This window comes from Danio aesculapii, chromosome 22 (genome assembly GCF_903798145.1).
Source record: "Danio aesculapii chromosome 22, fDanAes4.1, whole genome shotgun sequence".
Lineage (NCBI taxonomy): Eukaryota > Metazoa > Chordata > Actinopteri > Cypriniformes > Danionidae > Danio > Danio aesculapii.
Genome location: NC_079456.1, coordinates 27,420,641 through 27,447,685, shown reverse-complemented (window position 1 = coordinate 27,447,685; position 27,045 = coordinate 27,420,641). Strand labels below are relative to the sequence as shown.

Here is a 27,045-nt window from a genome sequence, read left to right as displayed (position 1 = left end):
TCGCATATAGAGCTACAAACTTACCTCATGTAGATAATCCAAAATGTCCAAAATATAACAGTTAAATTACACACACACACACACACACACACACACATATATATATATATATATATATATATATATATATATATATGTATATATATATAAAGAGATTGTGAAGTGAAAGTTAAATTAACAGAACTTTTGATTAAATGTAAAGCAACTGCTTAGACCCTTCCTGTTTCAGCCCATTGGCCCCCACTGGAATTCACTATATAGTAATTCTAAAAAATCCTGGAATGTTTTCACCATTTTTTTTTATTTGTTCTCAACTAAATAAATACATGAACATCCTGGATGAATCTGGGATCAGGGAAATTTTGAATTATTAAGTGAAACGATCCTTTAATGATATCCATGTTGGATTGAGAAAGCTGATTTAAAAGGAATATCTGTATCAGTGTTCAAAAAGAGACCTAAACACAAGGAATAAATCACAGAAATAGTATTTATTAATAAAGGGAAATAAAGCAGTCGGAAAGTCAGCCTTCTTTTGAGTGCTGCAGGACTGAACCGGAATGGAAAATAACCCTCCAGTGGAAAAACAGGAACAGAAAATATGCTGACAGACCTCAGATGTGAAAGCGGATCACAGGGCCTTTCACAGAATGGGATTACTCAAACACAGACTACGGGCAGAACAGATGTGAGCCAATGCACAAGAAGGCAATGACGAGTATGTCTTTGTACATGTAGCTTGTAACAAAAAAACAATTATCAAGCACAGAGCGAGAGAGCAGAGAAGCTCAAACAGCCAACAATCAGATAAATGAGCCTCAATATTGTCAGGCTGGTAAATATGACTGTAGATCAGCCACAGGCACATCTGATGACCTCAGCTAATTGCTGTAGGTCTGATAATACACAAACACATCTACTGACATGATTCAATGCCCAATCTCCCATCAGAACATGTTACTTTCTTGTAGTGTCCTGTCCAAACAGTCAATCCATGCTGGCAATAATAGTCAACATAGTCACCATGCTTTATGTAGCCTGTTTGTTGATCAGGTCGCATGTTGTGTGCTTCAAGAATATCTTGTGTTATTTGACAAGGTTCTGTGACAGAGACAAATAAAACTGATGAAACATTAAGTTCACTTCATGATTAGAGTGATTCAAGAGAATCATCTGGAGAAGAATGACTCACTCAGACATTTCGGAGGGGTTCTCCATCTCCCGTTTTCACACCTGTAATATTGCTTTCTCTCACTCAGCACATAGTAAGCCTGGCATTCATAGTATACCTCAGTAGGGATTTTTTCATCTGGATTCCTACTAAAATGACTTCCATTTTCAATATAAGGAGGAGGTGGGCAGATGTCACCTAAACAAATTACAACATCAGACACATTTAAATCCATTTTATGTTTATTATAGTCCACTTTATTTTTGTGACCATTTAGTGTACATGTATTTTTTATGATATTAAAACATTTGAAAGTTGTGTTTTACACACAATTCACCCATTCGTCATATTCAGCTGACATTTCAGTTTGTTTCAGTATTTTAGTATTCATTCATTTCAGTTGTCAATAAAGATATCCGAGCATAAACGAACCACTAAAAAGCCCTCGTATCTGAATTGTGTGACCCTTTGTAAAGCCTGCCCCACTTCTTACTGTCCAACAAGCTCTCCATTTCAGTCATGGAGCTCCCCTATCAACTTGTGCACTCAGGGAAATAGTAAATAATTTCTGGAAAAATAATGTTATTATTTTTTTATTCATGTGTAAAGATATTTGTGTATTGCTGTACATTGTGTGTGTTTTAAGCATTTGAACCTGCATAGGCACATAACTAACGCCATCTGTGCTAGACTTTAGACCAGCTTTTACTTAGTCAATGGCGCAGTCTATTTCACTTTCTCAGAATTGCAATGTGCCAACAGTGCGCTTTAGCACCCCTCCTTTATTGACCAGCACACCTATGAGTCTACTTAGTGGCGCAGTCTATTTCACTTTCTCAGAATTGCAATGTGCCAACAGTGTGCTTTAGCACCCCTCCTTTATTGACCAGCACACCTATGAGTCTACTTAGTGGCGCAGTCTATTTCACTTTCTCAGAATTGCAATGCGCCAACAGTGCGCTTTAGCACCCCTCCTTTATTGACCAGCACACCTATGAGTCTACTTAGTGGCGCAGTCTATTTCACTTTCTCAGAATTGCAATGCGCCAACAGTGCGCTTTAGCACACCTCCTTTATTGACCGGCACACCCATGAGTCTACTTAGTGGCGCAGTCTATTTCACTTTCTCAGAATTGCAATGCGCCAACAGTGCGCTTTAGCACACCTCCTTTATAGGCCGGCACACCCATGAGTCCACTTAGTGGTGCAAATAGATTTGCTATTTAAACGACGTGGTGCAAAACATGAAAATTAGGGTTGTGTTGGTCTGAAAATAGGAACAAATCGCACCAAACATGTTTTGTGCCTTAGTGTATAATAGCGCTTGTAGAGGTTTGAGAGTTTTCTCTGAATATACCAGCTACAGCAGCAACATGACTGCAAATTATACTACTGTAAAATACTACAAACAAGCATCTGATTTATGTGTTAATGTGTTACAGTCGTGATCTTCAACCACCTTTTGAATCACCACAAGATTCCATACCCTGTATATGTGTGTGTATTTCACACTGTCATCCCTTGACTCCTGTGCACTTTTTTCAGCACCATGGTAGATTTGTTGATTGTGCAAAAATATATTCTCTAAATGTTCATATTTTGATTATTTCCCATTTATTTCCGTGGTCTTGTTTGACCCCGCAGACCACAAGTTTATTTCATACTCTTGGTGTTTTAGAGTGTTGCCCCTTCACTACTTTGTGCTGATTTTGAATTAGGACTGAATTAAAACATTTTGCTGCACAAATAATCAAACTTTTTGTACAAATTGTCAGTACTCTTTTGACCTCTGGCTGTGTAAGTAAATTCATAGAGTTTATGTCCAAAACATTTTAAGTGACTCACTTGTGCAGACAAAGTTTCCAGTCCATTTTCCATTTTCACAGATCCACTCTCCTTCTGGAATTTTATCGTATGGCTTCAAGCATTGGTAGTTCAGAATTTCTTTATCCTGGTATGTGTCTTTATCATTTGCCAGTGCCATATAATTCTCAAGTGGCCTGAGACACCTTGCTAATGGATGAAGTAATTACACAATTAAAAATCTATAAATAGTCATATATACATTTTGTGTTATCTATGATAAAAATATGCACAACTTATCCTAGGAAAAATATGTGGAGGGAAACTGAATGGAATAATGTGTATTATTTAGCTAGATGAATATATATTCGTCATCCTATTTAGTAATGTTTTAGTATAATCTTTGATGTTTTCAATAGCAATACCTGTATTTAGTTTAGCATTTTCATTGATTAACCAGCCCGGGCTCATCTCAGTCTATATTTTTGTGACATGTAAAATACGTTGCTCTTGGTATGTTTTGTTGCATGTTTCAGATGACTAATCCACTAGAAGGCACTATCTACATTTTTGCTAATCTAAAATATATTACTTATGATATGTTTTCAGATACAAGTGCATCTATATGTCCAGAGAAGGTGGGTTTGTTATACAGATCATGTAGACCAGTGAACCACTGACCTAAATCCTATCTTAAACCCAGCCAATAGTGTTTCAAAAGCAAACATAAAAGAAAAGTGATTTATTGGCAGAGTTTAGCTCTTTACCAGACTTAACGGCGACCTGTGATGGGAGCATCAACTTCCTTGCCATAGGAAGAGCGCTCTCGGCGAGGAAAAGCCAGCATGAACGGGTCCAGTGGGGGAGCAGTTTTCTGAACCCACCAAGAGATGACCTACTCCATAACGCACTGCTCATCTCACAGTCCCCGACAGAGACATCGAGTAGGCTTACCTGGGATATGGGTGTGCCAAGAAAGCGTACTTTGTTGGCATGGAGCATATCTGCCTGGGTAAGCCAAGGGTGGCATTACAAGGGTGCCCATTGTCCTCCCCAGGGCAAGAGCAGCCGACTTGAAGGACATGAGAGCATAGTCCAGCAAAACGTCCAGAGGATGGGAAAGGAGCCCAGTTCGACCGCCACTGTACACGTCGTCACAAGTACTGGTAGGAATACTGCTTTATTGACTAAATAAGCTTAGCAGAGGTACTCTTCAGTCTCTAGTTTGAGGCTCTAAAGCGAAAATCTAAATGCTCGCTTCACAGGAGCCAGCTGATATATTCTGTTAATAAATAATCACTGACACCTGTGGAGCTGAGCTCTGTCAATTCATTTGGCATTTCATTGGCCCGTTTTCTTATTCCTCAGAATGATTGGTCGTCTTGTGATTTGCCATATGTCTTTCCTATGAAGGGGAACAGGTTTCGACATGCATATGTTATGCTGGATGCAATTAATTAATATGTACTTTAGTCTAACTAAATTTATTTGTGGCATTTTATTTATTGGGATACTTCAAGCTTGCTAAATTGGAACAACTTATTTGTACTCAATTCCCTTTTGTTGTTTGAAAGTAGTGCTGGGGTTGTAGCATCATACTAAAGGACATATACAAAATACTTGAGGCTGTAATTTGAGGTGCTTCAACAAAGTACTGAGTTTAAAAGCTGAGAATATTTTTTTCTTCTTTGCATAAGGTATTTTTAATATATTTGCAAAGATTTCAAACAAACATCTTTCACATTGTCGTTGTGGAGTATTGTTTGTAGAATTTAGATTTGAATCCAATTTGGAATAAGGCTATAATATTAGAAAAATTGCTACGTCATTCTACATTTTTTAATGCTATTTTATAACAACTTTCATGTTGCAGGTTGACATGTAGGAATATTCCTGAATAGGACAGTGCGATTAATAAAGGGAAGATAATGCCTTTTACATAAAACTGTAATGTAACTTTTTACTCATATTTCATAATGAAATGCATTAGTGTTTTATGAATTTTGCCGTTGGCAGGATTTTTTTATAATGCTTTAATCAAACTGCATCAGAAAACAGATTGATGGAGTTCAATTTCTAAAATTGTTGATTATTAATATAAAAACTACTAAAGATTAGTGGAACAATCAACAAATTATTCAATAAATTCATCTATATAAAAAGAGTCAGTGGCAGTCCTAAAGTTGACTTTTTTTAATGGATGTGAACAAGAGAGAGTGAACAAGGAGAGGCTTCAATATGCCGAGTTGAGTACAGCATGTTAACTTTTGTTCAAAACAGCTAATTACTTTTCAGATTGACAACCTGTTCACTAGTGAGACACTTAGAATTTACTCTGAAATAAATGCTTGAGATAAATCATAGAGTTGTGTATAAGAAAATGAACTGTGACTGTTATAATTCTGATGGTAATTCTGGGATTCAGAATCATTTTTAATAATAAATTGTCACCTTGGAATTATAAGGTTCTATCTGCGTTCTGAATGATTTTGAGATTTTGAGCTTTTTGCATTCCATAGCAAACAGTATGTGTGTAAGATTTGTTTTTTAAATAAAAAGTCTTACAATATAGACAACTTATAAAAAACATCCCATAATGTAAATAAGTTGTCATTTAATAAGAATATGTCAATAACTCAATGTGGCAGGACAGATAATTGGTCTCATAGTGTCATTCATTTGAGTCTTTGTTTCCGTCCTATCACCAAATGGCATTTGGGCTATAAAAAGGGGAAAACATTTGCTACCTGGAATGTCACCTGATGAGCTGCGGCGCCGTGAACGCGCTTCTGTCACTTCTCAGACCTGCCAAGGGCACTTGGAAGACTAATCGGGTTGGATATTGTTCTGCTTAAAGTGTTTGCTGTGACTTGCCAAGGCTAAAGTTGGTGTAGAGACTGGAAACGGTAAGGAAGCATTATTTCTTAAGGAAGCAATGTGATCGATCTGGGAACACTGTATGCCCGCTTCCTCTTCTCAACTGCGAGGACCAGACGCAGGTGCGCGGCTGTTTGTTTGCTGTGCCGGCTGTTTGACTGCAAACTATGTGATCTCTGCCTTTTTGATTTGACCTCGATCCCCTTTGGCGAGCGGTAGGTGTTTGCATGTGTTGCAAATTGTCTAATAGGAGGTCTTGTATTATAATTATAATGATTTTATTTCTTTGTTTATAGGCTGGGTGGCATTCCGTAACGTGAGCTCCTGTCAGGCGCTCCACGTTCTATTTGCGGCTGCAGTGCTGTTCTGTTTTCCTAATTTGATTTTTAGTTCTTTCTAAATTTGTTCCTGTTTTCCAGATTTAGTAGTTTATTTTGGTTGCAAGGATTTATTTTTTACTAATTAGTTTGCTTATTTATACATTCTTATAAAGTGAAATTGTCTTTTGTTTTGGCTGGATTTAATTGTTTCTGTGATCTTGATTTATTCATTCAGCTTGTTTTGATTAGATTTTTTCCATATTGTGGTTTTTTTTTTTTTTTTTTTTTGATTGCAGGACGTTAGTCTGAACTGACTTGTCCGCTTGTGACAGGGCCTGAGCTCCTAGGACGGAAGGCTAATTCAATGGGTGATTTTAGGATATATTTTCACAGTGTGTAGTGATCACTTTGTTTGTTTGCGCGTGTGCCCTTTACACAGTTGAATGTAGTGTTTTCACTTGCATGAAATGCACTCTGGCCACCTTCCCTGGCTGGTGAGCTCTGGCCCTTGGGCACAATTTAGATATTTACGAACTATAGTGTCAATGTTGGCTTTAATGTTTTTTTCAGACTTGTAAAAGAGATTATTTTTGTACTGCGCCAATGTCTCTGACTCTGATTGGTGGAGCGAAATTGTGCGTGCCTGTTTTATAGGTGGTGTGTGTATTAGTTCTTTGGGTGAGATTCCCAAAGTGGCGAACTTGGGTAAATCTGTGTAATTACTATCATATTGGGGGCCCTTCCTTCATCCTGCCACCCGTCACATCAATATGTTATGTTTGCTTTGTCTAGGAAAAAGTTCTGAATTGAACCATCCAGAATCTCACCTTCACATGTTGGCGTTTCTTCCCACTTTCCATTGCTGCAGAAAACTGTACTTTTTCCAATCATTACAAATGGGCTTCGGCATATGTATGAAATACTTGATCCATGTATATAAACCACTTCAGGTTTAGATGTAATGACAGAATTAATCACTTTTGGAGGAATGCCACATCTCACACTCTCTGAAAAATAGAAATTTATGGTAAACACAAACTCATAATTAGACAAAAAAATCTGAGGTTAATATTACTAGGTACTAAATATTAAATAAGAGCAAATTTAACATGTACAGTATGCTATAAATGTTAGTAATGTAGTAGCTACTTGCTAAATATGTCTAAACAGTCTAAGAAAACATTTCAAGAGACAATTGGAGAGAAATTCATTCTGAGGTTTTGTGTAAAATTTCACAAACTCCAAAAAAGACTGACCTTAAGCTTGTACATAAATTCTGTTCTGCTCACTGTATATTGATTTCGTTCATCACAATGTAATCCTAGTTTAATAAGCTCCACCGTTACAGGTTGGTGTTTCCCATATACCTCTGATGCACTTTTATAGAAGGAGGATTTGATATGAATCCTGGATCACAATCAACTTCAGCGGATTCTTGATCTTAAGTTTTAGTTTTCCATTCTGAACACTGGGCAAAGCACCACATTCTTCCTCCCCTTTAAAAGGCAGATTATAGAAAACACCTTTTGAGTACATTTATCAACTGTTTCACAACTGAGACTGAGAATAATCAAACTCACGGATAGCACAGAGGAACATCAGACCAAGAGCCTTTAACACACGTCACTAAACTCCACCATTCTCCAGTGAATGGTTTGTAACCCTTGTTGCAGGAGTACAATATTACTGTTTTGTTTAGGGGTTGACTAAATCCATTTTCCACATAATATCAGGACACTCTCTTGCTTTGCTGCAATAAAAACAGTTTCAAGACACTTCACATTCTTATTTAAATTCACATATCTTATTTAAAAGTTCACAAGTTACAGCTGTAAAAGGCATTACGTAGTTGTACAGAAATGACAAACAAAAAAACTGTTCAAACTGTACAAATTTGTTGACACAAATAAGTACTTCAGACACATTTTTGAATGTTTTAAGAGCTATTGCATTTGTTCAATTACTATATAAAAACAGCAGGAATGGTTAAGAAATAAAATATTATATTCGTCAACTTATTCAAATATTGGTGTGCTGACTGCCATTCATCAAGCTCTGCAGTAAAAGTAAATGTCAGACTAAAGTAAAAAAAAACTAACTATTAGTTTTCAACATTAAACCAAATAGGTCAACTTCTCCATTTGTATGTCAGGTGTTTGTGAATGTTATCTCTGGGTTCAAAGAAAAAAATACAGGAATACACATAATGTAAGTTGTATAGAATGAAGCACAAACACTTAATCAAATAAACCAAAGTGAATAAACCTATGCACTTTGAAACCGGAGCACTCCAGCCACGTGTCTGTGACTGACTTCCATCTATCATATTGTCAGGAGATTCACTCTCAAACTGAATAACTTCACCATATTTGCCATCATTTGTGTTACCCGATGCAACTCACATCTCTGTCTGTATGAATGGCTGGACATTTCACAGCTAGACAAGACTTAAAAATCTGCAAAAAATCTAAAGTATTCTGCAAATTCTCTTAGTAGTTTGAGACCAACATAAGTGTATGACTGAGAAAATCAAAAGAAAATAGTGAGAAAAAAGCATACCATTCACACACAGGGACAGCATTGTCCCATCCTTGAGATCTGCCATGTACGGTGATTGATTCTGCTTGTCATTTCATACCTGTCACAGTGTTTAACACTCTTTACAGTTACAAGGAATGTTAAACTGAGGATGACAGTGATGTTATATAATAGAAATAAACCATAAGACAAGTTTACCCTTCCTGGCAAGGTATACACCACCGTTGTTCCAAATACATACTCAATCCCCACTGAAATTATAAAATTGCCATTTGCGGTGTCCCTGGATGACCGCACTTTTTCTCTAATAAAATCAAATGAGTTTACGTAATGTCATTCATTCTATAACCCTCCAAAAAATGATTTGAACCACATTGATTTTTTTTTCTTACTTTCACATGGTCGCGCATGTTTCTCTCCATTTTCCATCTTCACATCTTAATTTGTACATGCCAGTAAAAACCTGTGTGGCAAGTCACTATCACCGTTTTTCCATCATCATATGAAGGTTCTAAAACTGGTTCTACATTTTCATATTTAATGTCGTCTCGAAGACATCTGAAGAGCACAAATAAACACTACACTTTACAACAGATTTAACGATCATATGGATGCACGCACACAAATATTTTGAAAAGTGCTTGTATAGTGCACAATATAACATTTAAGGATTGTAAGAACTTTAAGTGCACAATATAACAATTATATTTAAATCAATAGAATTTTAATTAAATGGACTTAAAGTTATACTTGCCTTTACACTGGCCACATTTAAGAACAACAACAACCAAACAACGAAGCCCAGGAGTTTTACAGGAACTCTCATTTTGAGCTCATTCACAAGTAGCTATTTTGGGTTGGTCTGGTTTCTGAACCTCTTGCTGTTCTGGAGATCACCAAGTAATCATTTACCAAGTCAAAAGAAGTTCATTTTTAAACCACAGCTCTCTGTGGTCAAGCAATATTCCCTGTTAAAAAATTGTAGCAATTCATATTACCATAAAAGATTGTCATAGAAAACTGAGATCTCTTGAAATCACACAAAACCTAGAACATGTCTAACCCTTGATAGATTGTTAGTTCAGTCCTCATCTTCAGTCAAAAATTTGGGGGTGATTTTTGATAGCAGTCTTTCGTTTGAAGGCCAGATTTCAAGCATCTGTAAAACTGAATTTTTTCATCTTAAAAATGTTGCCAAACTTCGATATAAGCAATCAATCAATGATGCAGAAAAGCTCTCAGCTAGATTATTGTAATGTGTTACTAGGCGGTTGCCCTGTTGGCCTAATTAACAAACTTCAGCTAGTTTAAAATGCAGCTACTAGAGTGCTTTCTAGAACAAAGAAATATGATCATATTACTCCAGTTCTTTCACCATTGCATTGGCTCCCTATTAAGCATCGTATAAATTTCAAAATTTTATTGACTACCTACAAAGCCCTGAACGGCTTAGCTCCCCAGTATTTGAGGGAGGTCCTGGTGTATTACAGCCCATCAAATCCACTACGCTCAATTAATTCCCAGAATATAAAAATCAACTGTAAGCGGTAGATCTTTCTCATATCTGGCACCTAAACTCTGGAACAGCCTTCCTAGCACAGTTCGGGAAGCAGACACACTCTGTCAGTTGAAATCTAGATTAAAGACATATCTCTCTGCATTAGCATACACATAAAACACAACAGCTTTTTTTAAAATCTAAATCCTCTAAAGCAGGGGTCACCAACCTCGGTCCAGGTGGGCCGGTGTCGCTGCAGGGTTTACCTCTTACTTGCCTCAACACACCTGCCTGGGTGTTTCAAGTATACCTAAGACCTTGATTAGCTTGTTCAAGTGTGTTTGGCCCTCAAGGAACAAGTTTGGGGACCCCTGCTCTAAAGGATTGTTAGTCTGCATTATTTAGGGTAACCAGAGCGTGGGACACTTCCCAAATGTCATTATAGTTTGAACGTCATCTGCACTTATGTTAGTCTGTTTTTATCATTCCCGAGGTTTCCATAACCCTGGACCAGGCTGTATTCTGAGCAGCTGCTGTGGTGGTCATGGAAGTGTGGAGAGCATGAGAGTGACTCCTGTAAGACCCCATTGACAGACGAGTTTTCGCATTGATCCTGCAGGGCCAGCCTGTACACCAGCCGGTGACCCTTCCACCTGCAGCTTCTCCACGAATGGACGTCCAGCGTTGTCCAGCCTCCAGCACTTAGACTGAAGCTCTGCACAAGAAGTTTGGCCACAGGAGAGATGGTCGGGCCCAACTGAGCCTGGCTTCGCTCAAGGTTTTTTTTCCTTCACTTTTGTCAAATGGTGAAGTTTGTTCCTCGCCACTGTCACCACTGGCTTGCATGGTTCAGGACTTGTAGAGCTGTGCGTCGATGGATTTGCTCTTCAGTGTCTGACCTTTCAGCAGTGAAATTTAAACCACACTGAACTGAACTTCAACTCTGAAAACTGGACTGACGCAGTTTCAATTCACTACAATCTTCTATGTTAAGCTGCTTTGACATAGTCATATTTGAGTAACATATGAGCAAGAAACCATGGGCAGTCGACAAAATAAATCTTAATTCTGTTATACAGTTTTCTTTTTATTATTTAATATTCTTCTTGATTCAAATCAATTAAATACTTCATACATTATACTAAATTAGATATTAACAAGAATGAAGATTTGCAACTCCTTCAAGCTTCTAGATACTGCTATAGTAGCTGTTGCAAAATAGATCTGTAACTGCCATTGCAAAATGACCATTAGAATTGAGAATTTGATAAAACAGATACTGATAAAAAATTAAACTGAATTTAACTGTGTGTTTGCTCTGCTTAAATTGTTGTTGTCTACTAAATGGCCTTATGTTCCTTATCTCAAATTTTAAAAAGAATGTTTATCTTTTCTTGTTTTACCATAAAAGCTGGATGTAATTTACTGGATCTTACAATGTGGGCTTTGGTAAACATTGAAATGCAAAACTCAAAGGTCTCCAGCTTTATTTACAAATGGTTGCTGTGTGAGTTTTGGCAATGAGTATATTTTGTTGTGTTTGATTTATTTACAGTAGTCTGCAAAAATATCTTCAGAAAATGCTGCTTAAATTATTTGTCAAGCCAAATGAAAGGGTATGCAGGTATTTAATCAATCATTAGTACAATGGAAAAGCACATATTTCGCAATAAGTACATTGTAAGAAATGATTAATGTGTAAGTATGTATTAATTAAGGCTGCTTAATATAAAGTTGGACCTTTGTTTTGGTTTAAATACTAAACACGCTCATTGGATTAGATTCTCAAACTGGGTTTGAGCAAGGGAGCTCCTGAGCAAGACAACTCTAGAGAGTCAGTTGGGGAAAGAATTAAAATAAGAATAGTAATAATGCTAATAAGAAATAATTTAATGAATAAATAAAATATTACAATAAATTACCATTAATAATGAATAATAATAATAATTATTATTATTAATGTTGTTATTATTTTAAACAATAAAATAAGTTACAAAATAATGAAAATAATCCAGAATAGTTTAAAAATGAATATTTTCAAATAATAAAATTTTAAATGTGTAAAAGTTTTAAAAAAACTTTTTTACAGATAGTAGAGTCATTTATAAAATACAAAACAATACAAATAGAGTACAAATGAATAAACTTGAAACCATGAGTGTGGGTGCTCACATGAGAGACCCTGGCTTAGATTTTTTTATTCCAGTAACAATAAATTCTATAAATATCAAAATTAAACTGACCAAATTCATAGGCTTTAAACATCTAAATTACAATCAAATTTGCAATAACTGATTAACTGAATAACTGAAACTATTTATTTTATTAGAAATATTGGAAACACTATATTTAGGCGTCATTTTTACAGTGATCCTATTAATTTACTTTAAAGTAAAATAATTAACTGCATATTATAAGATTAAAAATATATTAACCTAAGAATACAGGTTTGGTTTAGGGTTAGCTGCATGCAATTATGCACACGGAAAGTGTAACAAGGGAACCTTAAAATAAAGTGTTACAGAAGTATTTATTGAAAATGTTTTTCTAGGAATAATGTAAAGCAGAAAACAAGAACATATGTATTTTCAGAACTACTGAGTGACACACCCTCTGGACAACTGCACCCCCATGTGGCTTGGTCCATTTAAATGTATGATTGTTGCGTGTGGCGTTCACTCCTACCCTTAATTATTACTTCCAATTGAACTTGTTTGTTTGTTTTTCACTTTTCAGTTCTCTATTTGTTGATTTGGTGGCGTCAGGCCTTTAAAACAGACGGAAGTGGACTTCTCGCGATCTCCCCTCATTCCTCCATGCCACCACAGTTTCTCAACACTGGTATGTAAAAATATGTGTTTAAACAGACACATACATTTAATAATATGTAAACATGTTCGTTCTGCTTGTATTATTCTAAACACAACTAATTTTCTCTTAAATGAGCACAAACAGTTACTAAAGTAATAGAATGCTTTCATTAGCCAATAGATCTGTGCATTCTTACAGTGACACCTCTGTTCTCAAAAAACAAAATGAGAGATTCATTTGTTGCTCTTCACTAAATAACTGTAGTAATGCTAATCAATATTTAAATTCAGTAAAAAGTGAAGAGGATTTTATAACTTGATTTAATTTCTGTATAGGTCATTATTTTAATAGGCAAAATCTTTTATTTTATTGTCAATATTTTTTTAATGTTTGCTATGTCTTCTATTTGAAGCTAATTGTTGCCCCATATTTTTACATTCCAGTGTTGAGAGGTATGGCATAATATGGTTTGCTAATCAATAAATGGCTAGCTCTATCTGTTAGTTTTACCGTCAGCTAATGTTATGGAAGGGCATAGATGTTATGGCAATTAGTAACTGTAATGTAACTACCCCCATCATTCCTTCCTCAGGCAAATGTGTAAATATTTGGTCTATTCACCACCATTAGGTGTTATAACGTTACTTGCATTGGCATGGTTATCTGATGTTTTCCCAGCTTGTAGTAGTCAATCAAAAAGCTCTTAATTTTACATTAGCTGTTTGTTGTGTTACAGTTCATAATGTTTAAAGTGCATTTATTAAAAACTTTACATTAGTGGAAAAGTGCACATCATTAATGTTAGAGCATAGCTTACTAGCTTAGCAATACCACATGGTGTATTATACTGCAATTCACAATTTTTTTACATTCTGCTTATTAGCATTTCACTAAAATGACAATAAAATTTTAATTGTTACTTATGAATTAATATAATTTGTATATCAGAAAAAGTATATAGTGTATTTTACAGTAATCTACATCATGCATGTATCTTTAGGTTTTTCATTTATATTATTGCATCTTTTTTATTCATAAAATCACATGTTTATTATTAGACTGGTGTCACATACTCTTCTGTCTTTAAATGCGCTGCTGAGGTTTCTCAGTCCCACCATTGCAAATCCTTCTTTCTAAGTATTTTAAATGTGCAATTGCTTTATTTAAATAAACAAATGCCCAAGACAAAGCTATTTAGTTTCTTATATTTACACTAGCAGTAGAATTTACTGCGACGCGATGGGCGCCACCTGAAATCTTGCCTAGGGCCCCAAATTGGTAAGGGCCTGGCCTGCTGGTGTCTGATGTTGCTACTTGCTAGAAAGTGCTTGTCTGAGCGTGCAGTTGGGTCTCCGTACCTGCTGCTTCACCTAAACCAACAGCAGGTGGCACTGTCTGAGAAAACGATAGGTCTGGAAGTGCAGGTCTGAGCATGAAGTTGGGTCTCCGGGCCTGCAGCTTCACCTTACTCTCGGATTGAGCAGTCGGCAGCAGCAGTTGCTCTCCAAAGACTGCGCTCACCAAAAGGATGACGGGAAACGACTGGCTGATGACACAACTTAATGCTCATTGGATGAGACTGACAAACTACACTTTATTTTCCATCTTCCGTTTTTACTAAGGTTTATACCTGGCTTTGTTAAATAACTTTTGTTTTTGTATTTTCGTTGATAATTTAAAAAAAGTCATAGAGCATTACATATGGTTATTTCATTAGATTTACACACAAACAAAAACAAAACATCTTTGTAAAAACATAACGTGACCTATCTAATATAACTAAATGTTACTAATAAATCATTAGGGTGTGCATGCGCTGTATTTTATTTCTCTCAGTTTAAAGTCCTGTTTGTTGTCATTTTCACTTTTTTTGTATGTTTGTGTGAATTTTGTATTGTAAAATGTAAAATTTCCTCCATGAAAGTAAATCCAGTACATACATACAGTAGGTGAGAGTTCAAAGTGGCTATTACCGCCGTGGCTTATACCGCCGCCGTTTGAAATAACTGCTGCTCTGTTTTTAGTGTAGGACCGCAATTTGTGAAAAAGCCGCCAGGGGGCGCAAAGGGACGGGATGCGAACGGAAAGAAATAGCCTTTACAGCAGCTTTAAATATGCTACTGTGCTTGTAAGTGATATTAAACAATAGGTCAAAGCATTATAAGTCCTTCATTAATCATTTAAAATTTGTTAACACACTTTATTGTAAACTTTTTAAGTGCAAAGAGGACTCGTTTTGGAATTGAAGAAATAAAAGACAACTAACATGACACACACATTCAATACAAATAAGTAGTCTTAAATAAATAAATAAAGCAGTCTTTTAGCCTGCTTTTAGTGTTTGCCGTTTTGATAGGACTAAGACAAGACTTTTTCATTTATGTTTTTATTTATGTTTTTCTTTACATTTTCGTTGTTGATTATATTTTACTATCTTATTTTATGTCTGAATTAATGTACATAATAATAAACGAATAATGAAAATAAATTAATAATGAAAATATGCCTAAATAAATAATTTATTTAAATATATTGCGGCGAAACACTGAGAAACGGTCAGGGGCATGGTCTAAAGAGCTTAAGTTGAATGCTGCTTCATCAAAAGCAAAAAAAATAAATTGACCTACCTTAAGCAGATCACTAAAAGTATAATAAAAATAATTTTTTGCTCTCTCTCTCTCTCTCTCTCTCTCTCTCTCTCTCTCTCTCTCTATATATATATATATATATATATATATATATAATTATGTATTTATTTAATTATATATAATTATAAATATATTCTTAATAAACTTCCCAGCCACAAATATTAAAAAAACAAAACTGGGCGAGGATTAGAAAGAATAGGATGCTTGTTATATAATTTAAAATGTTATTCCTCTTGTCCAATTTCTTTATGCACATTTTTTCACTCGCTACTCTGCCAGGAACTTCGCCAGAGAGCACCTTCAAAAATCTCAATCTCATGGCTCATTCTTCACGAATATAGAATTAAAATAATGGCGCGTTTGGTTCATTGGGCATCCCGCGGGTGCAACCAACAAGAGTTGTGCATTTTAGTTTAACTTTTTGAGCGTTAAAAGCAGTTCGGTGTTAGTTTTTATTTAAATATATCAAGCCGAAACTAAACAGCGCATTCTCTCCGCCTCCTCGTTCATAGACCGGGACCAACTGCTGAAGCAGGCAATAGAGAAACTCCGTCATTCATCATAATCTTAGCTGATGTTTCGGAGTCGAAAGAATATATTAAAGAGAAATGTTCTTTTAACAGTCCCTATATATTTAATCTTTTTCTTTCTTTTTTCCTGTCATTTCTCTTCAGCAAATTATATTTTTTAAAGCTGCTTGATTCTTTTAAAACCGAAAGCAGAGCCCGTCAATTGGTGTTTTTCCATAAGATACGTTTATCCTACGATAATTTATCCTCTGATCCTTTTGCATAAAGGTTTTAATAATAAAAAAAAACAGGTCACTTAATTACTTTCGATGTGCTAAAATATTTGTTAAACGAATGTTATTTAAAAAAAGCATATGCACATATAACAATTGTAAAATAGTCTAAAATGCATGGTCTAGTCAGAAATAAAGGAAATTAGTTATATTTAATGCATAAAATAGGCTAGCCCCTTTTATAAATTGAGTTTAATTGATTTGAAACTTTTAATTGCATTTTAACGTCCTGTATAAATAATAAAAGTTGCATCAGATTGACGAAAAAACGAATATTAATACCTGCAAACAGGGCCACGGTTACTTTTTTTTCACTGACTGGCATGACTGGCAAACGCGTCAGAAAAAAAACTGCTGAATCTCTGCGAATATTTGGTTAACTTATAAAACAAATGTCTGGTTTAGTGATGTTAGTAATGCATAGAAAAATGTAAAGCAGAATTCTCCTGAGCTCATTAAACCACTGATGAAAGCGACGGAATCACTGGCCCACCACGTTCTTACGAACATATTTTATTTATTAAAGGTATTATTTCATTGACCTGAACATAACCAGTTAAAATATAATTACTAACCCATCGTTTAAAGCAGGCAACACTCTATTCAGCTATGTTCTGTGTTTTTACTTAAAAATATTTTCGTTTTGGCGAATGCTTGGAGCGTAATATAGATATTTTAAAAAACAGGTAGTAGGGGTGGGCGGTACACCGGTGTCATAGTCATCACCGGTGTGACATTGCGCCACGACATGGATTTTCTAATACCGTCAATACCGTAATAAATCAATTATGCGCCTTGAACGGCTGCATTTTCATCAATAATAGCTAATTCTAAATAATAAGGCATTCAATTTTCTTCAAACGTTCAGTTGTGGTCTGAATACATGTCCTTATACTACAGGGCTCGAAATTGCAACCATTTTGGTCGCATGAGCGCCCAAAATGTAATCTATGCGCCCTCATAATATATTTGGGAGCATTTGTGTGTCTGAATATAATAAACAGGGAGCTTTTGTTACTGCAGGAAATACAAACGGCTGAAGAGTGAAAAGTGCACAGGTTTGCAAACCTCACCTAAAGTTATAATAATAATAATGGCGCAGATGACAGCGATCATGACATGAGCTAAATGTTGATCCGCCAGCTGAGATCAATCGAGTGTTTTCGGAGAAGGTGCCCGAATCTTGATGCGTTGCATTCACCGCGTGTTCAGCGCAAATGTCCGCTAAATATAAAATCTAACACTGTACACATCATCGCCAAAGAAACTCACCTTTACTAAGTTTACACTGAAACTATGACTCATAACAAAGAGCGGAATTGCGCCGGTGGTCATCATGAGAATCCTGCTCTGTCTGCTCATAAATTGGTGCGGCTGACTCGCCTGCTTTATTCCACCAACACAGAGAAATGAAGATCAGCTCATAACGAGACTGAGCATTTACAATGAATAATATAAATAGTAACGAAGAACAAAAATATTAGCCTAGGCTTGTAACAACATAAGTCAGATGTTGAAAAACCTGGCTGGGAAGACGGCGATAAAATGAATTTTCTGTTCTTCAACGAGAAAATAAAATCGCAGACACGACACAATGACGGCGTTAATTATACAACGCAGTGTTTACGATCATATTAACAACTAACATTAATATCAATAACTCCTCTGGCTTTAGACTTTACCTTTTAGAGCTTGTTCTTGTCGGCGCAATATAAGTTTATTGCATGTATAGCTACGAATCAGATTATGAAGAATGATTAAGAGCATGCTTTTCCTTTATTTCATCCTTTTCCGTAAGGTGTTTTATTTATTTATTTATTTATTTATTTATTTATTTATAATTTTTTAAATAATGATGACAATATTCACTATCTAAGCATTCCTCGGTATACTACCAACAAATTACGCCCCTGTACCCAAGTAGCCTACCTAAGTTAATTTACATTTCATGTAAAAAATAAGAAATCAAAAAAGACCAAAGTATTATACTAAATATCCGTACAAACGAACATGTTTGTTGTTTAACTTTCGTTGATAAAACAACACAATACAGCCTATAATAATGTAGGCTAGTTAAATAGAAATAACTTTAACTGCTTGAAACAGTAAACGTTACATTTTAGAAACTTCACAAATACTAATCAATAATAATATAAATAGTAACGAAGAACAAAAATATTAGCCTAGGCTTGTAACAACATAAGTCAGATGTTGAAAAAAAAAACTGCGTCTCTCCGCCTTTTGTTTTCTATTCATATTTTAAATTCTTTGCCAGAAAAACTAACATGTTGACTTTGTTCGGTTTAAGAGGAGACTTATTTGAGATTACAATGTTTCCAGCAGCACTGAGATGTGTGCCTGTAGCGCATGCAGATACTTTTTCGCAACCGTGGCAAAGAGGGTATCTTGCTCCGCCGCCTGCATTTCTCGGAAACCAGCTCTACATCGCGGAGCGGCGCGTTCTCAACTACCAAATATGCTGCTCCATTTCTCATCAACGTCTACTATTTATCAGTTTCTCTTTTGTATTTGGCCATTTTTGAAAAGGCCTCTCTGCCATACCTGGCTGGACTAGCTGGGCATTTGCGTTCAGTAGATGACACCGGAGCTGGCTCCGCATTTCATGGGCTGGGTGACATGACCGCAGCTCTGGAGGTTCGACGTGTTTGTCCATTTAACACTTATTTTTCTAAACAAGCCCAACAAATAGCTTCATCCTAATTATTAATTCGCCTTTCTCGTTCGCCACGAATCCAAAATAATTCCAGATTGGGGATGTAATATAAGTTTTCCAGCGAGGTTCATGGCTGAACTTGAACTTGCTGTATCACGTCTAAGTTAACGTTATATTCATAAATGTATAGGCTACTTGGCAACAAAACGGAAAACGTGTGTTCTAGAGTGATTGTCATCACGGTGACCGTCACAGCCCTTACATATGACATTGCATACATGTTTTATAAGCTATAAAATGAATGCCTCAGTTTGGTGCGGAGTTATCATTATACCAAAATCAAGAAAATCTTTGGATTTGTTTGATTCGTAGATTGTAGGCTATTTTAAAAGCTGATATTATATAAGAACTATTAATAACTAATTTTCAAAAAAATAAAATAAATAAAATAAAAAAGGGGTTTGTTGGTTGTAGCCCACCCTAAATCATCAACAGCCTGCTTTTTTAAGTTTATAAAGCGGCTCCAGACAGCACAGAGGTGATCTGCATTAGAGCTGGTTAATGTCAACTCTGTGTGAAACTGTGACCAGAAATATCCTTCTTTCAATTTGCTTCTTTGGCAAAATGCGTCTGTAGAAACGTGTGTTTGCATGTGTTACCATCCAAAGGGTTAACAAATATTTGTTGTACATTTAGTGGCCGATCACAAAGCGCACGCCTTTACGTTCCAAAAACGCGCGGCGCACTGCGCTGCCTTTTATGGTTGACAAAAAAAGAAGCCCTGCACTCTTTTGTATGTCACTAGAAAACGACTGAATCACCTGGTGTGCGCGAGTCGAGTTGCTGTCGATGTTATAATTGTAATTTTAATAATATTGTGATATTCAAGATCTATAAATACAACTCTGGATAACTTGAAACAGCGACCACAAGTACTCTCCTCCATCTTTAAAAGTTTGCTATACTCACATTGACAACCCAAACCCCGCTGTCACCTCAACAGAAACCCTGCAATGCTTTCATTTGACTGAACAATGAAACAGAAGTAACACGCTTTTCCGCTCGAGCACACAGCACACAACGGCAAAACTTGAAGCGCGCTGACCGAGCATAAGATCATGTTTATTACTAAGAAAACTAACTCAAAATTATATTTTAATTGAACACATCTGATCACATAAGGTACGCACAGAAAAGTCTGTTTAGTGTTGTGGAAAGGCAAAGCTGAATATCTGTGGTTAAACTGCCACCCAGCGGTCAAAAGCTGCTGGCGCACCAAGTACCGCTGTCGCCGCGGTATGAATGGCGCCATAAGGAACACATTGAAGTAGTAACATCTGTAAATGCATACATACATACAAAGGTACTCATTGTGTGTGTGTTTTTTTATATGAGAAGTGAATGAGGTGTAGTAAACAAAACACACACACACACACTAACACACACACACACACACACACACACATACACACACATACATATGTATGTGAAGTCAAAAGTTATGTTTAATAGACCAAGAACATTTCCACAGTACTTCCTACAGTCTGATAGTTTTCATTCTGGAGAAAGTCTATAATAAGCTCCTTAAGATTTTTTTTATGTCAAACAAACATTTGTCATGACTTGTCACTCAAAAGCATCTTGCTTTAGCTACTTAATTTATAATGTAGCCAAATGAGATTTCTTGAAAGCTTTCTTGCTGTATAAGCTGTTTATTTTGTCATTCTTATAACATTTGTTGAATATACAGATTTAAATTTTAAATACACCCTTTTAAGTAATGAGCTGTTCCTCTTCTGTGATTGTGACCATCTTTTTGTAAAAACAGTGATATTTCAATTACATCCAATTCCACATTAAAAAATACTAGTGTTTTTGAACTATATTATAAAAATAGCCTATTTAAATTCTATAGTTGCTCTGGTATCACAACAACTATAAACATAGCCCAATACTGAAAAAAACATGTTCAAAACATTATAATATTTACTATAAATCACAATAGTATTTTTCCAATGGTGACATTTCCAGGCGGCAAAACAGCGAGATTCGGGAAGTCTCTGACTTCTGATGTAATTTTCGAGCCCTCCTCTTACTGCAGGCGCCTGCTCTCGTCAACAATGCAGTCACGGCAAGATGCACCTCAAACGAGCCGACTTTTATTTTTACTTGCACTTACATCTTTTTGCAAGTAGGGGTACTTCTGCTTAAGTATGCTTTTTTTAAGTACTCGTTCCAGCACTGCATTACCCTAAATATATAAAATGTCAAATTAGAATCCAACACAACACCCTTAAACTAACAATTGAGGCAAAGTTTAATTGTCTGATTTATGCTGCCTGAAAAAGTCAGAACAGTCCTCTGTTTAAATCTCATTGACATTTTAACAATTCTGTGATTTTTGTATTATTTTTCATCTGTCCAAAATGTTCATAGAGGGCCACTGACCTGAAGAGTTTGGCTCCATCTTTAGCTAAACTCACCTGACTCAGCTTAAAGAGACAATTCACCCAAAAATGATCATTTACTTAACCTTGAAAACCTATTTGAGTTTCTTTCTTCTGTTGAACACAAAATAAGATATTCTGAAGAATGCTGGTTTTTGGCATCCATTGACTTCCATAGTTATTTTTGTATTACTTACTCTTGAGATCAATGGGTGCCAGCAATCAGCATTACATTTTTTTTGTTCAATACGAGAAAGAAACTCATAGTGTAAAACCACACAAGGGATAATTCATTCATTTTTTTTTCCGACTTAGTCCCTTTATTAATCTGGGTTCGCCACAGCGAAATGAACCGCCAATTTATTCAGCATGATTTTGCACAGCAGATGCTCTTCCAGCTGCAACCCATCACTGGGAAACACCCATTCCCACACATACACTACGGACAATTTAGCTCACCCAATTCACCTGTACCACATGTCTTAGGACTTGTGGGGGAAACCGGAGCACCCAGAGGAAACCCACGCGATCGCGGGGAGAACATGCAAACTCCACACAGAAATGCCAACTGACCCAGCCGAGGCTCGAACCAGCAACCTTCTTGCTGTGAGGCGACAGCGCTACCTAGTGCGCCAAAATTGACTATTTTTTCCCTTAAAGATTGATTGTAGATTTGGAGGTGAGTAAACAAGCAGTGTTCATTTCAACCCAGGCTTATTCTTAAAATGTAGAGACCGTGAAATACTTCCCAGGAGCTACATATTTTTGCAGTTTTTGCGAATCCACGAGAGGCCGCTGTATGCGCTTTTTTGCTTTTTTTCAAATTTCTCTCGCACCCGCTGTTCTTGCGTAAACCCACCAGAGGCCGCCAATCGATCGACCCACCCTCCTCCTTCCCTAAACCCAACCAACGATTTACAAAAGCAGTCCAGAAAATAAAAAAGCCCTCGTCTGATTTTTACATCGTTTTCGGATTTTACCACATACTCACCCTGTTATTCACTTGTTCATTTTATTTTATGGATTCTGTTTTTGTCTTACCTGATTTCTGGAACCGCTCTTCCCTGGACTCGAACTTCATCGTCATCAACTCCACTCTGCATCTCAAGTCCACCGACGTACATGACGAGCTAACTGGACAAAGTGGTTGCAGTGGGAAAGCCCTCCACACGGAGGTAAGTGGTCAGCTGGTAAGCGTGAAAAGGACAGCGCCATACCGCCCCATAGCATTCGTTTAAAAAAATTAAACGCAGCCATACGTACCTCCGGCTACATAATTTGCGGTCTCCAGAAACGTCCATGGAACTACATTTTCAGAATGAGCCTTTGTTGGTTAATTTACCTGACAATTTTTTATCATAATTTTCGTGATGAACAAGTTTCTGCTGACGAAAATTAAATAAAAATGAAGTGATGATGACGACAACTATAATATAAATATACTGACATTTTCATTGACTAATAAAAATGAGACGAGAATGTGATTGAGGGATGTTTTTTTGGAAAATATCCAATCAGAATTAATCTTGGTTTGTGATCGTCATGATAACAGCCATTTACAGTGTACCTGTACCACAAAACTATTTATTCAGGACGTCATTCAGCGATGTGATTATTTCTTACGTCTGTAAGGATCTAATGATACTGTAGTTCTAAAATCTACGTCTATCAGGGAGTCACCTACAACATACAAGATAACAAAACTGCCTTGAAGTGAAGCGCACTTTTATTTTTTGCATACATCTTCACTTTAGAACTCCTCTATGGAAATTAACAGAGCCATGGGACTGAGTGCACATTTTACAAGATGACACATTATCATTTGTCAGTTATGTCAGTACTCTACTTGTTTAATCAGTGCTATAGCTGAGCACCATGCACTGTAATACAAACTACAACAGCAAAGTTATTCACTGCTATACACTATTGCTATATACAGATATTGCAAAGTGGACTTAAACTATTTTAAGCCCTTTCAAAGATTTACTGGCTTGAATCTGTTTAACAGCTTGGTCAAAAAAACTAGTAGTTTACCACATTAAAATAAACAATTTGTTAAATAATTGCACAATCGTGCATATTCAGATGACTACTGTACTTACATGTGGATTGATTGCTGACAAACGATTTTACACAGAGTATTACTTATGATATAAATAAACAATGCATATCTAATTTTTGGTCTTCAATGGAAAAGCTATATTCCATATTTTAATAAGACAATACATAAATGTATAAAATATTTAATTAAATTACACTTAAATTAAACCAAATATTGGGCAACGCAGTGGCACAGTAGGTAGTGCTGTCGCCTCACAGTAAGAAGGTCACTGGTTTGAGCCTCAGTTGGCGTTTCTGTGTGGAGTTTGCATGTTCTCCCTGCGTTTGCGTGGGTTTCCTCCGGGTGCTCTGGTTTCCCCCCACAGTCCAAAGACATGCGGTACAGGTGAATTGGATAGGCTAAATTGTCCGTAGTGTATGTATGTGTGCAAATGAGTGTGTATGGGTTTCCCAGTGATGGGTTGTGGCTGGAACGGCATCCGTTGCGTGAAGCATATGCTGGATAAGTTGCCGGTTCATTCCGCTGTGGCGACCCCAGATTAATAAAGGGAATAAGCCGAAAAGAAAATTAATGATAAACCAAATATATTTTAGTCAACTAAATCTCGAGCAGATTTAGTCGACTAAAATCTTATGAAATTTAGTCGACTAAAACTAAAATGATTCAGAAGACTAAAATATGACTAAAACTAAAATGGAATTTTAGTCAAAAGACTAAGACTAAAAACTAAATCGAAATTTTCTGTCAAAATGAACACTGTAAACAAGTATGCAGTAATTATTTTGCTAGCAATAATTTTTTAGTTCAGCAAGATTTTAATATAGTACAGTAAATACAGTACAAGAATCATGTTTGTAAATAAAACACAAACTTGGTCGATATGTTTTAATTCTTCAGTTAACGGTTGAAGAAATATGTAGACTTAGAATAAATTAAAGGTAACCATTCTGTTAGATGATACAACTTTGTATCACAAATTACCACAATAGGCATCACATCAGAGTACAGTAGCTGATTATGAATGAATGAGTTTCCACACTTATGCATAAACATGGTCGTGCGTCTGTCCATCTTTATTCTTTTGAAGAATCTTCACTTCTTATTTCAAGAAACTGTAAAAATACAGTACAGTTATTTTATATTCATCCGTTTACTTAATGAAATTATATTACTGTATGTTAAAACATGTTTAAACATAGATTTGAATTTAAATGCCATTCTCAATAGTTATTGCTGAAATGTAATTTTGTTACCTTACAAGGTATCTTACCTTAAGGGGTATCCTGATTAAAAACAACAACATAAAAACATGTAAATACATTGAATAAATCAAAGTGAGAAAGAAGCAATTGTACTCACAACTTTGGTCAAACTGTAGATTCCCATTAGAACAAGACATGTCCACATACGCTTTCATCTCACTTCCTGTAGTCCATCCATCTCTACAGTTAAGTCTATATGTGTCTGAATGCTTTATATAGACTTTTTGCTTAGGAAGCTGCAGATTGTACTTCTCCACAATCTTATCAATTTCACAAGGTTCTGTATAAGAAACAACATCCAGTGATTAAACATAACATGGAAAACAGGACAAAACCTTAACAAAATATGATCTAGTGACTCACTTAGACATTTCGGGGGAGTTTCCCATATCCCATTCACACACTTAATAATTCTCCTGCTGCTTGTCAAGCACAAAGAAAGACTGGCAGGTGTAAGAAACTGCGGTGATAACATTATTTATGTTTTACTGATGGTGCTGTAATCTCTATTTTTAATGTACGGTGGTGGTAAACAGGTATGACCTAAAAAAAAAAAAAAAAAAAGATCAAACACATTTTCTGCTTAGTTTTAAATCTTGTAGACTCCCTCACTTTTTACACTTAAAATTTTTCATTGATACTGTCTGCAACCACACTCCGGATTTAAGACCGAATCATAAAGATTTAGTGAGGATTGTTACTCAGTAATTAAACGTGAATTAAACGTGAACTCACTTCTGCAGTCAAACGTTCCGTTCCATTGTCCATTTTGACACATCAAAGCTCCATCTGGAACTTGATTGTATGGTTCATTACACGTGTATCTCAGAATTGCAGTACATACTTTTTTCATTGAAAAGTGTGACATACTGCAAGTTCTTTGTTGGTTGGAGACATTCAATTGTTCCTACAAGTACAATTCAATAAAATTATAGTATACTAACAATTTAAATGCAATTAAGTCAAATAAACACTGTAAATATGTTACTCTACCTACTCTCCTGCAAATGTAACAATACATGAAATTTCCAAGCTGAAACTAGAAATCCAATTGTTTTTCTTTCCACTAATATTTTGATTTGTATTACTTGGACAAATTATTAATTAGCACACACACACACACACACACACGCACACGCACACGCACACACACACACACACACACACACACTTCAAACTGCAAATTAAGCAAGAGGAAATGATTCAGTAATTGCTATGTTTGTCTCACATTAACCTTGCTGAACATTAGGTTCATCATAGGGTAAATGTAATCACAGGCACGTTTTATTAAATAACATAAAATGTTTCTACATATAAACACAAAGTGAAACATTTCTGTACCTCCACATTGTGGATACGGGTAATTCCATCTTCCATATGGCTGGCAATTAATTGCAAATTGGCCAGAAAATCTCATGTTGTCAACAGTGCATATAAACACCAAGATATTTCTGGTCGACGCTACAGAGCAATGCGCACCAGAACAGCCCGACACAGAAACAGTTTCTTCCCTCAGGCAATCCATCTCATGAACACTTGATGATAATAATTGTGGAACCAACATCACTACTTGCCATACACTTTTATACACATATACACTTATTTAACAACACACTTTACATGCCAATTTGCACATAACAGCTGCACATATAATGTTGTATATAGTAATAAACATTTACATACACTTGTCAATCTGTATATTTGCACTCACTATATATATATATATATTTTTTATATATATATATATATATATATATATTTATTATCAGTTTTTTGTCCTGTCTCTGTAATCCTGTTGCACTGTAGAAGCTCTGTCACGAAAACAAATTCCTCGTATGTGTGAACATACCTGGCAATAAAGCTCTTTCTGATATGTCCAGTTTTATAAGGTCAAGAGATGGTTGGATATCCAAATACAATTTTAACGTTTTTGAGTTCTTGCTCCTGACAGGTACCATCTGTATGTATAAAAAGAGAACAGTTCCCCTTCATAAGGGAACTTCTACGTGTGTCTGTATAAACAGACTTTGGGAGTGCTTTAGACGACCAATCACTTCTGAAGATAAGAAAACGGGCCAATTGAATTGGCGGAGCTTAGCTCCACAGCTGAAACTGATGAGCCAATTAGGGCT

At 35.9% G+C, this 27,045-nt stretch overlaps 1 protein-coding gene and 1 long non-coding RNA gene across 2 annotated transcripts; both read right to left on the bottom strand.

Moving 5' to 3' along the window:
- Positions 1-472: 472 nt before the first annotated feature.
- LOC130216011 (complement factor H-related protein 1-like) lies at positions 473-7,661 on the bottom strand. Its single transcript, XM_056447895.1, has 5 exons — positions 7,512-7,661; positions 6,999-7,178; positions 3,017-3,184; positions 1,193-1,369; positions 473-1,101 (listed from the first exon to the last, which is right to left on the bottom strand). Exons 2-5 carry the CDS (start codon positions 7,060-7,062, stop codon positions 917-919), a joined length of 594 nt encoding a protein of 197 aa, XP_056303870.1. The 5' UTR covers positions 7,063-7,178; positions 7,512-7,661; the 3' UTR covers positions 473-916.
- Positions 7,662-8,713: 1,052 nt separating this feature from the next.
- Positions 8,714-9,253, bottom strand: LOC130216012 (uncharacterized). Its single transcript, XR_008835755.1, has 3 exons — positions 9,102-9,253; positions 8,908-9,013; positions 8,714-8,809 (listed from the first exon to the last, which is right to left on the bottom strand). It is a non-coding gene; the product is annotated as an uncharacterized LOC130216012 (long non-coding RNA).
- Between the last annotated feature and the right edge of the window lie 17,792 nt (positions 9,254-27,045).

Coding starts and splice junctions, on each gene's coding strand:
- LOC130216011 (XM_056447895.1), bottom strand. CDS start 7,062: ATGATTGGAAAAAGTACAGTTTTCTGCAGCAATGGAAAGTGGGAAGAA. Junction 3,185..6,998: donor AGAAACGCCAACATGTGAAG/GTGAGATTCTGG, acceptor TTCATCCATTAG/CAAGGTGTCTCAGGCCACTT. Junction 1,370..3,016: donor TGGAAACTTTGTCTGCACAA/GTGAGTCACTTA, acceptor TAATTTGTTTAG/GTGACATCTGCCCACCTCCT.